Source organism: Artibeus jamaicensis, unplaced genomic scaffold (genome assembly GCF_021234435.1).
Source record: "Artibeus jamaicensis isolate MK-2021 breed Jamaican fruit bat unplaced genomic scaffold, CSHL_Jam_final contig_3230, whole genome shotgun sequence".
Classification (NCBI taxonomy): domain Eukaryota; kingdom Metazoa; phylum Chordata; class Mammalia; order Chiroptera; family Phyllostomidae; genus Artibeus; species Artibeus jamaicensis.
The window spans coordinates 967095-982214 of record NW_026521764.1 but is presented as its reverse complement, the minus strand read 5'-3'; the positions used below and the strand labels follow the sequence as shown (position 1 = coordinate 982214).

The 15120-nt window shown below is 44.9% G+C and overlaps 1 protein-coding gene across 3 annotated transcripts in view; it reads right to left on the bottom strand.

Annotated features, from left to right (window-relative positions):
- Positions 1-15120, bottom strand: part of DNAH11 (dynein axonemal heavy chain 11) — a 272144-nt gene that overhangs the window by 127849 nt on the left and 129175 nt on the right. For all 3 annotated transcript variants that reach the window (XM_053663641.1, XM_053663639.1, XM_053663640.1), the window contains exons 44-49: positions 12663-12794; positions 8433-8606; positions 5339-5543; positions 3148-3313; positions 2161-2263; positions 654-893 (exon numbers count right to left, since the gene is read on the bottom strand). In XM_053663641.1, coding sequence (XP_053519616.1) covers positions 654-893; positions 2161-2263; positions 3148-3313; positions 5339-5543; positions 8433-8606; positions 12663-12794 — 1020 coding nt within the window. The remainder of the gene's footprint in view (positions 1-653; positions 894-2160; positions 2264-3147; positions 3314-5338; positions 5544-8432; positions 8607-12662; positions 12795-15120) is intronic.

Below are 15120 nucleotides of genomic sequence, written 5' to 3'. Positions count from 1 at the left end.
AGGCCTGGCTGGTGTGGCTCAGTGGATTCAGTGCCAGACTGCCAAGCAGAGGGTCACTGGTTCGACTCCCAGTCAGGGTTGCCTGGGTTGCAGGCCAGGTCCCCCGGTGTGAGGGGCACAAGAAGTAACCACACACTGATGTTTCTCTCCCTCTCTTTCTCCCTCCCTTCTCCTCTCTTTAAAAACAGAGAAATAAAATCTCTTTAAAAATCACACATATAAACTCTGTCCTTTTACCAGGTAAGCAAAGAGTCAATGTCAAAGCAAAACAGCAATTTAAGAAACTGTCATTTCCCTTGATGTATGTTTAAAAGTCATATTTGATATAAAAAATGACAAATTACCCCTCTTACTTGGCACCAAATGAAGCAGTCAGATATTTCTATGGAATAAATGAAATAAGGAGCGCAGACTTCTACCCTTGCTTCTGCTGCTAAGTCCCTAGACAGCCCAAGAGGGACAACTACTCCCACGGATGAAAGGGAACTGCAGACCCGGCACACTTACTTCCCGGAAGCGTGTGTGGTATAAAATGAAAGAATATATACACAGTACACGGTGGAGTTTCTAACTAGGCTCTGTGACCAAACTCCATTACTATTCCTGGAGTCATTCCTCCCCCACAGACGCGTGACAGGGAGCCATCGAGGTACCTGGAAGATGCTCGACAGGTCTCTCAGATTGAAGAGGTAGTGGAATCTAACGGCCGTGGGTGCAAAGTGATGGGTCATCACCTGATGGAGCGCGACTGCTGCCTGTATCAGGGCGGGGCCGCCCCTGAGAACCGAGGGGCCAAAAGCGTGCTGCCGGAAATGGGAGCTGAGGATTCGGCTGTAGATGGTGCTCAGCGCATCCGAGGACGGAAAGTTGAATGCAAACACTGTGAAATGTCTCTGAAAAGAAAAACGCGTATGAGAATTACCAAAAAATAGAGATGATAATGGTACCAGGAGATTTTTTTTAAGCCTTATTTTTGTCATTCCTTTCTGCATCCCTGCCCACTGCCATTTAACTTCGGAGTGCCATTCCCTCTGACTCTGGGCCTGGCTGTGTGGCTCCACTGGGCCAGCAGAATGGCGTGTGACAGTCACTGTCAGAGGCCTGTGTGTTCCCATGTGTGCACTTAAGGATCTCCCTTTGCCGTACATTCTACCAGCTGCTACTGGATGAGAGACCCATGCAGCAGAGCCACGCTGCCCCCGTAACTCCAGCCAGAGTCCCCCTAGATTAGCGGACACAGCGTAACCCCCAGGCATGTGAATAGGCCCGGCCAGGATCATCAGTCACCTGGCCAACCCCCGGCTGACTCCAGGTGAGTGAGGAAACAGCACTTCCTGTTGCATGCTGCTGTTATACGTATGTTGCTGATGGTGGTGTGTATGATCAAAAAGCCAATGTGCCCACAAAAACATGCGCATAAATATTCATAGCAGGATATCCATAGTTGCCAAAGCGTGGAAACGGCCAAGACACTCCTCCATAGGTGACTGGATAAACAAACTGGGGCACATCCCTACAATGATTAGGATTCATGAGCTTACTCTTATAAAGAGAATAAGCTATCAAACCATGAAAAGACATGGAGGAAACTGATGTGCGTACTTAAGCTAAATGAAAGAAGCCAATCTGACAAGCCTACGTACTGTATGATTCCAACTGTGTGACATTCTGGAAAAGGCTAAACTATGGCAACAGTAACAGGATCAGCTGGTTTCCAGGCACTCAGAGGATGAGCAGGAGGAAGACAGGGGACGTTTAGGGCAGTGAAACCACTCCGTACACTTTAACGGCGGACACCTGTTGTTGTTCATTTGCCAAACCACAATGCAAACTCTGGGCGTCAGTTGACGATACCTGATCAGTAGTGGCTCGTCAGCTGGAACAAATGCAGCGTACCCATGTTTGTAGCAGGGCAAAGTGAGGCCGGGAGAGCGAGGGAGCACAAGGGAAATCTGTGCTTTCAATTCAGCTGCTAAGAGAGTTTGTGAACCTAAAACTGCCCTAAAAAATAAACCCTTTTAATTTTAAAAAAGCTTACATGACTGACCAAATGTCCAATAGCAGCCCTGATTTGTACTCAAAAGCACCCAGGTCAAGATCTGCAATGTTTGAGTATTATGTTTGGGGCTATTTGAAAGAGAGCAGGACTCGGCACCCCACCTGGAGTCTAGGGTTGATGGTGAAACTGCCCACCACTGGGTTCATGCAGGCCACGTACTGGCAGCTGTGGATTTCTTTAAGCATCACCTTCTGTCTGTCGTACCTGAAAGACAGAAAACAGAACCTTACATCTCAAAGCTGAAGATGACAGCCCAACCAAATCTACCAGTTCATAAAGGACTTCACCAGCTGTCTCCTTTGATCTTTACAACTGCTCTGTGATACTGAGCTCATTAACACAATCTCAGAGACAGGAAAACAAAAGCTCAGAACACTGAAGGCCACAGAGCTCCTTGGATGCCAGACTCCACGTAGGGAGCCGAATCTATACATGCTATGACTGCTCGTTGATTCTCGTGTGGCTCTCTGTCTGGTTAGAAGGACCCACAACAGCCCTGGCCAGAGGAGCTAGTTGGTTGGAGTGTCATCCTGTGAACCAAAAGGTCTCAGGTTCAATTCCCAGTCACGGCACATGCCTAGGTTGTGGGTCTGGTCCCTCAGTTGATGTGTGTAGGAGAGGCAACTGGCCAATGTTTCTCTCCCTCTCATTCTCCCAGTTTCTCCTTGGGGGGGAGGGAGAAATAAAGAAAAGAAGAGAAGTGACTGCCACATAGCTGGGGGCTCTCCTCCAGTTAACAGCAGGGTCGCAGACTGCAGCAGCCAGATAGGATGAAATGGTAACATCCCACAGAACAAGGTCAAGCTCGTCGAAGTAATTTAGTGTGAGCTAAGGTTGAAGAATTTGATGCTTAAGCCAGACAGTTTATATTTCCGGAATACTTTTCAATCCAACTCTCATCAAGGTACTAAGGGAATCTATCTGATGGAAGATGTTGAAAAGAAGATGCAAAGTGAAATCCAAAAGGTATCCCTGAAAATGCTCTTGCTCAGAAAAGGAAGAAATTAGGGTAATTGCAGTTGTGAAGGCTTATCCCTAACAATAATAATTAGATTTCAGAAAAAATTAAAACACAGAGAATCATTTACCAGTGCCCGTAATCGATGTGCTGCCGAATCAGGGTGTGGGGCTGAACAGTGCCGTAGAAGTCCACTTCGGGCATATTCATGTCGTCAATGAAGTAAACCAGCTTTTTATTTCCTCCTGGGCCATAATTGCGACCAGCTTTTTTCTCTAGTGGTTTCTCAAGAATTCCTGAAACAAGTATAAAATTCTGTGCAATCAGATAAAATGCAATTTTCTGTCCTTAGTCCTTTTTCCTTATTTTTTCCTCATCTTCTGTTCATTTTACCCACTCTGTTGCTTCTAGGACCACCTCTGTACAGGCTAATACCACAGTTGTGTCACTGGTCACCTCCTGTAAATGGGTCTCCACATCTCTTTCTTTCGGCCTGCCCATCCGCAACTCCGGTCCAGAGCGACGTGACATCCAGCTCGTACACTCCTCAGGGGGCGTGGTCTGCCTGCCTGAGGCTTCTTCTCCCAAAGGGTAGCTTGCACCTTATCAGTTCCTTGCTCCCCACCAATGCCTCACCATCTCCTACCAAATGATATACATTTTCTTCAGCTGTATCTCACCTCTCTCCACAGTTACAATGTCCAGACATCCCAGGTTATCTGGAACTATTGCAGTTTTAGCACTAAAAAGTCCCAAGTCCCAGAAAACCCTTCAGTCTCGGGCAAAGCTGACAGCTGGGCACTCCGAGATACACCTCCGACCCACCATGCCCGCCTTTCCCTGTCTTCTGCCCTATCATTGTGCTTCAGTCACCTTTGAGTTTCGATCAACTGACTGCATCCCACAATTTTCTCTTATGAGTTTGCGCAAGCCAATTCTTCTGTCCCAAGTGCACTTTTGCCTGCATAACACTCCATCTCAAGGGTCTGAAATCCTAACTGCCCTCACAAAAGAAAGGCTCTTTCTTGTCCTCATGCTAATAGGCAATCTTTAAATCTTATTTATGCCTGTATCCCTTTCAGGAGCTACCAAGATGATCTCATACTCTAGTCAAGTACTTTGTTCAACTACTGAGTCACAGCCCTAGTCTGCCACTTACAAGTCATAAAGTGATCCATTCTGTGTCTGTGAATGAAAAACATGTACTAGACACAGTGCTTGGGGAAAAGTAGACCAATAATAGATATTGGCTGAATAACATACTGCTGAGTCAGCTTTTTAACTGTTTTGTTCACAAACACAAGGAAAACAAACTTGATTAAAAAGGAGATTGAAGAAAAATCACTCTTGGTTGAGTTAATGATATCAGTAAGAAAATTTATTATTACAACTCCAATGATATTACCTAAGAAAACAGCAACAACACACCCTTGTGCACACTCACAACATAGAAACCACATTCAGGGCGACGCAGCAGGTTCGATGAAGCACTGAACAATGCTGCCCCTGCCCCACCCCACCCCCACCTCCAATATAACCCACTACCCTGCTGGACCAAGGGACAGACCTGCCAATATCATCCTTTTATAATACTTCACTTCTACTTCCAAAGTCTACTTTGCTCATCTTTCCTAACTTAGAATGCCCCAAATCTGTGTGGCTCCTTTATTATATTGATACATTTATTCAACAGTGTAAAATTCTTCTTACAGTTCTCCTAAGACTTAACGAACAGCTCATGGCCTACCATTTCATCAGCACAGTTTGAATGAGTTTCTCCTGGATCGATCCCTCACTGGAAGAGGTGACAGAGTGCTCTCCCTTGAGAACACCCTCATGAGATGCCCAGGCTCCGTAAAACTGACTGAAGAAAACCCAACCGTTTAGAGGCGAAGCAATGCACACGACTGATGCCAACTCTTGCTGTTCTAAAGAGTAATAACCCAAATAAAGCCATGAATGATATCAAAAGCCAAAATTACAACATCTGAACAAAGTATATTTACCTAGAATGATAATAAAATTCATGTGAGGCCTAAGAGAATGTCTAAAGCCCAGACAAAGTCATCATCTCTTTGGGTTGCATGTTGCAGCCTTGACTGTTTCTGATCTCTTTTTTAAAAAAATATGATTTGAGAGAGAGAGAGATTGGTTGTTCCACTTATTTCTGCATTCATTGATTGATTCTTGTATGTACCCTGACGAGGGATCAGACCTGCAACCCTGGCGTATCAGGATGATGCTCCAACCAGCTGAACACCTGGCCAGAGCAGCAGTTTCTGACCTCTTGTCTCTGGAAGGTACTCAGGAGGAACACTTACTCTGCAGGGTTGCAGACGTTGTGTAGTAGTTGAAAGGCACGCAGGACACTACGTAATCCTCGGAGAGACTGGCCAGCGTGTCCCTGACAAAGACTGTTTTGCCCACTCCAGCATGGCCTACCAGCATTAGCGGCTGCCCTTTCGCAAGCAACAACTGTGTGAAATATTGAAGACGAGTCGTCTCGGATGTGTGAACCAGAACTCTCTGGAGGAAAGAGACAGAATGAGAGAGAGGTCAGAGAGAGACAGTCCGAAATTTTCCATCTGAACAGTCACTTTAGAATTGAGACTTAATGAATTCTTAGTGCAAGTTCACACCGGTAGGGAGATCCCACTTCATTTTGTTTTGCAGGGTCGGAGTTCAGGAATCACTGCCCGAGAGAGCAGTGGGGAAGCGCCGTTGACCTGTGGTCGCATCAGCCACCGACTGTTAGTTTCCGATCCAAGTAGCGGCACCCCAGGCCCCCGGCTGTGGAACACCTCCCACGGCAACCTTGCCCAACCTTGTGTCAGACATATAACAGAATACAGTCAACGTTGGAGAAACGGTCCACCATCCTTTGCTTGCTGACAACACATTTGAAAAGCCAAGCCATACATATGTGGAAGTTGGCAGCAATGTTCTGGCCCAGTGACATTAACTGGCAAAACGGTAAGCACCATCCACACGCAAGGAGCTCAGTGTAGAGGGAGGCGACAGTGGCTCTCAGTGGGATAGTCACAAGTCCAAAGCACATTTGAAACTCACTATGCATCGTTTTTGTTGAACATTCTTATAATGGTGTTTCTGCTTTGAAAATGGGCTATCTATTTAGATACAACTTTGTTTCACAAAGAATTTGAGGTGACTTATGGGAATGCAATAAATGAAAGAGTATAAATAAATAATAATCAGACTCAGGAACACAAACTAATACATGAAATCAGGAAAAGGAGCAGGAGTTATAGACATGCAGGGAGTAGAATCTTAGAGCGTGATCAAAGCAGTTGACAATTTCTTGTAGGTCTTGATGGGCAAATTGAAAAGAGGGCAAAACACTACATGAGGATTTGTATTATTTGTAAGAAAAACACAAGTTCTCTAATGGAGAAGGTTCTCCCTGCGTGGGGAGCAGAGACCAAACACAACGGAGCGCTTCACCGTGTGTAGAGGGTCACGGTCACCATGGTGAACACTTGCCCTAGAACTTGGTTTCCATTCAGTGACACTCTCAGGACCGATTGCGAGGCACACACTGCTCTGTGCCACATTACTTTTTTAAATCGAATTTACTGGGGTGACATTGGTTAATAAAACCATATAGGTTTCTGGTGTACAACTCAAACACATCATCTGCACACTGCCGTGTACACTCACCTCCACCAAAGTCAAGTCCCTCTCCTTTCACTCGGGCTATCACCATGCTGCTGTCTGTCCGTCTTTGTTCCTTAACCCGTTCACTTTTTTACCCGTCCCCCGCAGCCCCCTCCTCCCTGATAGTTGTCAGTCTGTTCTCTGCATCTATGTCTGTTTTGATTTTGTTCGTTTATGGTGTTCATTGGATTCCATGTAAAAGTGAAATCATATGGCACTTGTCTTTCTCTGACTTGTACTAGACGACATTTTTTATTATTAGCATTGCAATAATATTTTTTTCTCCTTTCTTGCTGCTCATTGTCATCATTTGCTGCTTAATTTGGCTATCACCTCTTCTCTCTACACATTAACACCAATCATTAACTTTTACTGAGAGCGGAGTACATGAAGGGACTAGGCTAAACACTTCATATGCATCATGTCCTATGATGTTCATAACAAATCTATGCAGGAGAGTCTTATTATCTCATTTTCAGAGTTGATGAAACTACAGCCTTCTGAACTGTGATATAATTTCTGATGTGTAAGCCAACCCGATGGGGGCATTTTGTTATGGCGGTGATAGAAAACTAATACAATAAAGTTAAGCCCCTAATCCTATATGACTCAGTGTTCTTATAAAAAGGGGATTTCAAATACAGGGACACAAACACAGAGAAAGTGACATGTGAGCGCTGGAGGGGCTGCTGCCACGGATGGAGGGACAAACACCGGGAGCCGGGAGAGAGTTCTGAGACAGGTTCTCCCGCACAGCCCTCCGAAGGTCGGGGCTGCCGACTCCTTGAGTTTGAACTTTCTGTTGTGGAAGCCACCTGGTTTGTGGCGCTTTGTGACAGCAGCTCCAGGAAACTTACACAGTGGGCTTCTCCTTTGACAGTAGCTGCCGCCTAATGAATGCCATAAAAGTCACTATATTCTATTCATACAGTACTACTTGAAATAATAAGCTCCAAAATCAATCAGAATGACATGATTTTGAGAAAGGAGTATAATAAAAAGGAAAATAGCCCTGGCCAGGTGGCTCGGTTGGTTGGAGCATTGTCCTGGGCACCAGAAGGTTGCAGGTTCCACGCCTGGCAGGGGTGCACACACAAGGCAACCCACTGGTGTGTCTCTCTCTCTCTCCTCTCCCTCCCCTCTGTCTAAAATTAATAAACATATCCCTGGGTAAGGATTTTTTTAAAGAAGGAAAATAGACTGAGGTAGAATTAGAATTCTAATAAAAAGTAACTCGACATGGGAGAAATGTGGAGGAGTGATCTACGAAGAGAAACAATAGAAAAGAGAGAGTTCCCTTTAGATTCGTCTGCTGCTATGTAAATCTGAAACGTGAGTTGAGGGGATTAAACATATTCATGTTATGACTCAGTGCGGGGGTGGTTAAAGGAAAGAAATTATATATCAAAGTGCTAAGAATCTGAGTACAAGGTGAGAAGTAAGAATCCACTGAACTACGGAAATATGCCTGCAACTTTTAATGATACAAAGTTTCTAGGAAAATATAAAGAAAGTGGTTACCACAGACATAAGTTGAAATTTTTAGAAGAGGCTGCAGCAGTGTAATAGCCATTTTACTAACTGTTCTCTAGCCGACAGTCTTCCCTCTCAGAAAATATGCAGGTGCCGACCATCTCAGCAATGATTTACCCATCAGGCAGCGGGACAGGCTGCTAAAGAACAGGAGGAGGCCCAAACGAGCACTGTGTGGCTGTGAATGACTCCGTTCCACACACCTACCTGCAGGGGTAGATCCGGATCCATCGTAAATTTGGGGATTTTATCAGTCCAAGGCAAAAACTTCTTGGTATTATGGTCCAGATAATAATCGAAGACTGTTCCCTGAGACGGAAACTTGACTGCTTTCATCTCCTTATGCCACCACCGGCTGAATTCCGCCTGACAACCAGAAAGCTAAGGAGAGCAAGAGAGACCCTTGTTGCAGACTTAAAGGCAATGCTGAACACATGCAAAGCCCCTCCACATCCTGCTGAACAGAGGGTCTGCAGTGCACAGAGTCATAATTACAAATGGGCCCGAATTAACTGAGCCAAGGAAAAGAAATAACTACAAGTTACAAGGAGTGATACTATCAGAAAGGTAGAAACATATAATTGCCGCATATCCATAGGGTACAAATTTTCTGGAATAATTATTAACTTAAAAAGCCAGGTAAGGTTAGGTGAGCCTTAAATTACCCCTGGGTTATTCTATTGAACAAGGAGCTATTGTACCAATTACCATGCTACCTACCATAGACTGTAGTTATCAAACTTCAGTGTTGATTTCTTTAAAGAGGTAATAAAGTATTCAAATCAACTGATGGTAAACAACAAAATTAGGAACAAAAAAATTCTTTATAAAATTGGTAACATTATTTGATTTAAATACTGTCTTTTATTTGCATTTATAGCATTCTTGGAATTTTTGTGTTAAAATATCCTTTCCTTTATAAAATCATGGAGCTAATAAATGGCTATTTTTAATAAATGCCCTTATTTTTAAAAGTAAGCAATCAGCTATCCTATTTCATTCTTTCCAATCATTACTGGAACCTTGTTGGCCATTGAAATACTAAAACTGGGAACCGCCGCTTGAGGGGTGGGGGGGTGAAGAAAGGCATGAACGTGGTTTTCTGTCAGGGCGGGACTGGGGGGCCGGGTGGCAAACTCCCACCCTCCAGAGAGAACCCGGTGGTAGCAAACAGGCTGCCCCTGCTCCAAGGTCCTTGCTTGTGCACGAGGACAGGTAGGAGCCTAGATGAGAGTTCGGAAAGTGGAGGAGGGGAAATGGCAACCGTGCACTGGCAGCTCTTGTACTCCTCCCACCCACGGCAGGGCCTGGTGGGGTGGGGTTTTGTGAACTCTAAATCACTCGGGGCGGGGAACTGAGCACTGTGTGTGTCCCGTGCAGTCAACTGCCATTTCTTAGATCTGCTTTTATGCTGGTGTCCTTATGTCCTGGACGATGACCCGGGCTGATGACACACATGGGTAGAGACAGCTGGACAGCTGGAGGATAGGGGAGTGTGGCCTGGTCTGAGAGGGCAGATCAGCCTTTAGCAGGAGGAGCTTATTCACCTTCCGAACAAGCTCAAGCTCCTACTACTGCCGCTCATTGGTGAGTGAGTTTAGGCTCCTTTCAGTTATTTGCAGACTGGTGGCAGGCAGGGGACACCTTGTCATCCTACCTAAGTTGGTCTTAAATCAAGGTATTTCAGAAGGGATTACTTATCTGGCACCATTCTTTTCGGCAGAATACACATGATTTCTACTTTACATCCAAATTTACTTCACCTAACCTCTATATCAGCAAGGGAATTTTGGTGACCAATCTTTAATTCATCGATTCACTGACAATGCATTTATTCTATGGTGGGAAAGAAAACTTACGAGGTTTCTGCCCTCACCAAATTCATAGGGAAGATGGAGGGGGAGACATGAGGAAACCTGAGGTAGCAGAGATGAAGCCAATCAGTGCACAAATTGATAAATTAGGCATCTTGAAAGTGAAGTTTGCTGTAAGGCAGGATAACAGGGGCGAGTCCATTTTAACTGGATGTTCAGAGCAGCCATGTTTGAGAACATGCTCAGGTTAGGGAGAAGACTGCTCCCATTCACAGGGAGAAGACTGTTCCCATTCGCAGGAAGAGGTTGGCATGCGCAAAGACCTCAGGGTATGAAAGAATTTGTTGTGCTTGAGACCAGTGCAGCTGGTGTGTGGGAGGGGAGGGAGCAGTGGTGAAGGAAGAGGTCCAGAGGCCTTGCACATGGTATTAGAATTTTTAACTTCACCTTGAAAGCCATAGAAATCCAAAATGGTGGCTGTAAAGTACTTTACCGGATGTAAAGTACAGCATAGGGCAAGGGTGTCAAACTCATTTTCACCGGGGGCCACATCAGCCTCACGGTTGCCCTCAAAGAGCCGAATGTGATTTTAGGACTGTATAAATGTAACTACTCCTTAACTAGGGGCAGGGAGCTCAGTGCTGCTGCCAGGTAGAAACAAGGTGCCGGGCCAGAAAAAACAAGGTGGAGGGTTGGGTTTGGCCCGTGGGCCTTGTGCTTGTCACCTGTGCACTAGGGAATACAGTATAGTCAATACTATTGCAAGAACTGTATGGTGCCAGGGGACATTGGAAATATCCAGGGGAGGGGTCACTTTGTAAAGTATATGACCGCCTAATCACTACTCTGTTCACCTGAAGCCAATACAAATAATACTGAAAGTAAACTGTAATTGAACATTTTTAAAGGGGGGGGGGAAGGTAATATAAATCCACTAGAGTGTTTTTAATTCTAGAGTATATAAAAAAATTCAACTTACATAAAAAAAAAATCACTCTGGCTGCTGAGTAGATAATGGATTATAGGGCAAGCACAGAAGCAGAAAGACCAGGGACAAGGTTACTCTGGCAGCCAGTGAGAAGTGATGATGGCAGTTCACGGGAGCCCAGGGAGGGCGACCTGTTTTGGAAGTGGTCTGCAATGGCCTAGGTTAAGAACACAGGTCCTGAGTCGTTATATCGCAGTTTGAACCCAGCTAAGATATTAGTTAGCTCTGTGTCCTCAAGCTGGCTAACTCATGGAAGTTTCGGTTCCTTTTTGTAAAAGAAGAAAGAGAATAGTTGTACTGTAACAGAGGTTTGGTTTTTGTCAGTGAGATAGCTTTTGAAAAGCCCTAAGCATGCTCCTTGCAGGGAGCAGGCACTCAGGTGTGCTGAACTAATACATGGCTATCCTAAGGATATTTCTGTGTCTGCTCCATTCATGCTTCCAACCCTACAGCTTCCCTTTTGAATGCTTCATAGTTGGACCCCTTTTGGAAATTTAAAGATGATGATGATGATGGCAATTATTAATTAGGGAGACAGCGTCCGGAGAGAAAGGTGCCCATTGTGATGCCAGCTTCTAGCTTGAAGGCTGCCGTATTTGGAAACTGGAAAGATGAAGAGAGGACGATCTGGGAGGAAGGGGAGGCAGAGGGTCAGCAGGGAAAGACCTCAGCGGTCAACATCCTGCTGAGGATGACCAATGGAAAGGAACTGGCTTGTGGTTGACTATTCCCTGGGAATCATGTATGAGACTGAGTAGCAGGAAGAGAAACTAGAGACAAAGAAGCCAATTTGAAGGTTATTACAAGCTATGGATGGAACTGCACCTCCCCCCAAATCCGTATGTTGCAGCACTAACCCCCAGTGTGCGTATCAGGAAGTGGGGCCGTTGGGAGGTGACTAGGTTTAGAGGAGGTCAGAAGATGGGTTTAGGGCCCTTACGAGAAGGGACCCCAGAAAGTTTATCTTTCTTTCTCTGCCCTGTGAGGAAGAGGGGGAAAAGCAGCTGTCTATAGGCCAGGAGGAGGGTCCTCACTAGAACTCGACCATACTGGCACCTTGACCTTGGACTTCCAACCTCCAGAACGACTAGGAAGTAAATTTCTGTTTGGTATTTTGTTACAGCAGTCCAAGCTAGGACACCACGACAGCCCAGGACAATCTAAATATGTTTCACTCTTGAATTAGGCCTAAAGGGGTGGACAAGAAGGGACAGACTCCAGAGCTATTTTGTGATTGACACGGAGAGCACCCGGTGAATGAGGAAGAGTAACGCCTCCAGGTTTCAGATGGGAGCCGCTGTGGGGATGTGAGTGCTGCTTTGGAGAAGAAAGAACAAAGAGGAAGGGCACGCTTGGGGCTGGCGCCGATGAAGAGCTCTGTCGCAGGCACACTGCCCGCACTGCTGAGAGGTCGGTGGGACCCAGAGCCCGAGCTGGGGGCCGTCTGGTGGAGGGCTATGGATCTGGCATTGTCGGCCAAGGTCAGAGTAATCAGTCTGGCTGTGCTTGTCTGGGCAATGCCCAGGCTTAGGAGAGAACAAGGCAAGTACCACAGCCTCCTGTAATGTAACAGAAACATAGGGGTCACGGAGTGTAACAACCCCTCCCAGATAAAACTACCGTTTCTAAACACACCTGATCTTGCACCAGAGCGCCTCCGAAGGCCCAGATGCAAGCAAAGACGAAATAGACTTCATAAACTTCCTTTGGGCTGTCAGAAGGTACGTTTTCTGGAGTCAGCAGACATTCCAGAAGAGCGCAAAGAGTCTAAAGAACAAGAAATACACATTCATTTAGGGCAACGTTTTTGCAACAGTGGAGTATGTTTTGGAGACTAACAAATTCACTTTATCCTGAAGAGAGTACATCACTTTTCCCTACTCCATGATTTGCTACATTGGGGGAGAGACTGCCTCAGGTGTCTACGTCAACAGAGGAAAACCGTTGCCACTTTCAATCAACCTGGTCTTCTAAGTAATAACTATTAAAAAAATTAAAATCTAAAGCTAACTAATAGAAACAGATAAGCAAAAAGAAATGGGGATCTATCTGTGCTCTTTTTTATAAGTAGGGAGTCAGCCCACATTCAGTGCTCTGTAACCCACGTTCTAGCCGAAGAGTACAAACTGGAGAATCTTTTCTTACCAGTACAGGTTGTCCTACGTCACTAGGAATGAGTGAGTGACACTCCTCTGAGTGGACAGGCCTATTTAACAATTCCCCCCTTGTTGGACATTTAGGTAGCCCTCCTTCCCTTAGTGCGTGGGCAGCCCCTTTTCCCACCTGTGGCCATCAGTTTAGAAAGTCAGACTGTCGGCCGTAGCCTGTAGCATCGTTTTGGACATCAGGCTAAATTTAGCTTTACAGGAACTGGTTCTTCATCCCTTCCAGGCGAACCCCGCCCCAGTGTGCTCTGCTGGTGTGACACCTACCCCTCCCATTCAGGGAAGCAGGTCAGTAACGAGGGGACCCTGGGGGCTGCCAAGGCCTTTTCCGCAGGAAATGATAACCAGTAATGCGCATAGTTTTAGGTTAGTTCTCTAAAGCACAATTAGTGGTCATGAACTCACATTGTCACAGACCCTCAGAACACATGATACCCGTTCCCTAGTTTTGGGGGACAGCAACAGATTTTTTATCCCCGTCATATACAAAGCAATGCAAGCTTTACTGAAGCACATGAGGACTGTCCTTCCCTCCCATCCTCGAAATAGGAGTAAATCCATGGTAACGTGGCACATGGGTCCTGACAACAGTGTGGGGAGGCTTTTAATTTGAACAGGTGAGTACCTGCTGCATTTTTCAATCTTCTCTCTTGACTTCTAGTACTTTATATGGTGTTATGTTTGCCAATTTAAAATCATTTTCTAGTAAAAGAAAACTCACCAATTTGTTATCAGGAAAAATAATGCACAACTCTGAGGCTTTGCTACTTCCGAGCTGAAGCCAGGTTGGTGTAAAGAACTGTTCAAACCGAAATAACAAGACGGCAAGGTCTCAGTGTTGAGTTATCCACTGATTTGAACACTCTAGTAACTTATGTTTCTTTTCTATTTTCTCCCAAACACAGTACTTAAAAAACATTTTGAGTGCTGTGTCAGCAGTTAATGAAATCACACTCTGGTGCATTTTATAGAAGAGCTAATATACCTTAACTACATGAACTGAAAGCAAAGAAGTTTGGTATACTGGAAAACATAATACATTGATTTCTTAAAGTAGCTGTTAAGCTATTCTCTTTTATGCCCTTTTTTGTTTCCAATCCATGTCCTTATAAGTAATCACAGAAAAGAGACTATTGTGTAAAACAGCTAAAAAGAAGCTGAGGATAAAATGCCACTTCTGAATACTACAAAAGCAGGAAGTCATATTAATTCCTACTGACCTATTTTCACACTACTCTTGAATGAAAAAATTCACACCACAGAGACTCACACAAATACACAAGTCAACTTGAGAAAGAACACAACCATGCTTTTTACAAGTATTACACCAGAGGAAGTCTAATTAGGCTAACCACATAATTAATTCATTATGAATACATTCAGACCTGCTTTCAGAAATAAATTATACTTCAGATAATTACTGCTGAAGACTAGCGTTTACTTAATTGGTGTGTGAATTATCCAAAAACCTGAACTTTCTCTTCTTATTATGCTTGTGACTTTTTCTAAATTAGCTTCAAACAAATTTGGTAACATAGCAAGTTAATGGTAACAAAGTACTTGGAGACCAAATTTGCTCCCGTAGGGAAAACAGGAAGGTTTCCAGTTATAAATCCTTGGTGAAGTTTTATGCTTCTTGAGGCTGGGGAAGGTGCTTTCTCACGCCAAGATTCAGGTCACAGCCTTCGTCCCCGTATGCTGTGAATTATCTTTATTTGTTTCCATGACAGCAATTCATATATACCCTTCACTCTCACCAGCTGTCCCGTGAGTATTAAAAAAGATACTCACGCTACCTGCAAACATTAGGACCTGTCCGTGGAGACTGTTCTGACTCCAGGAATGTTTGGCGGTGGTGGTGGTGCGGGGGGGAGGACAGGAGGGCTGTGGGCATTGACACCTCCGTGGCTGAGTCTAGACGCTTTCTG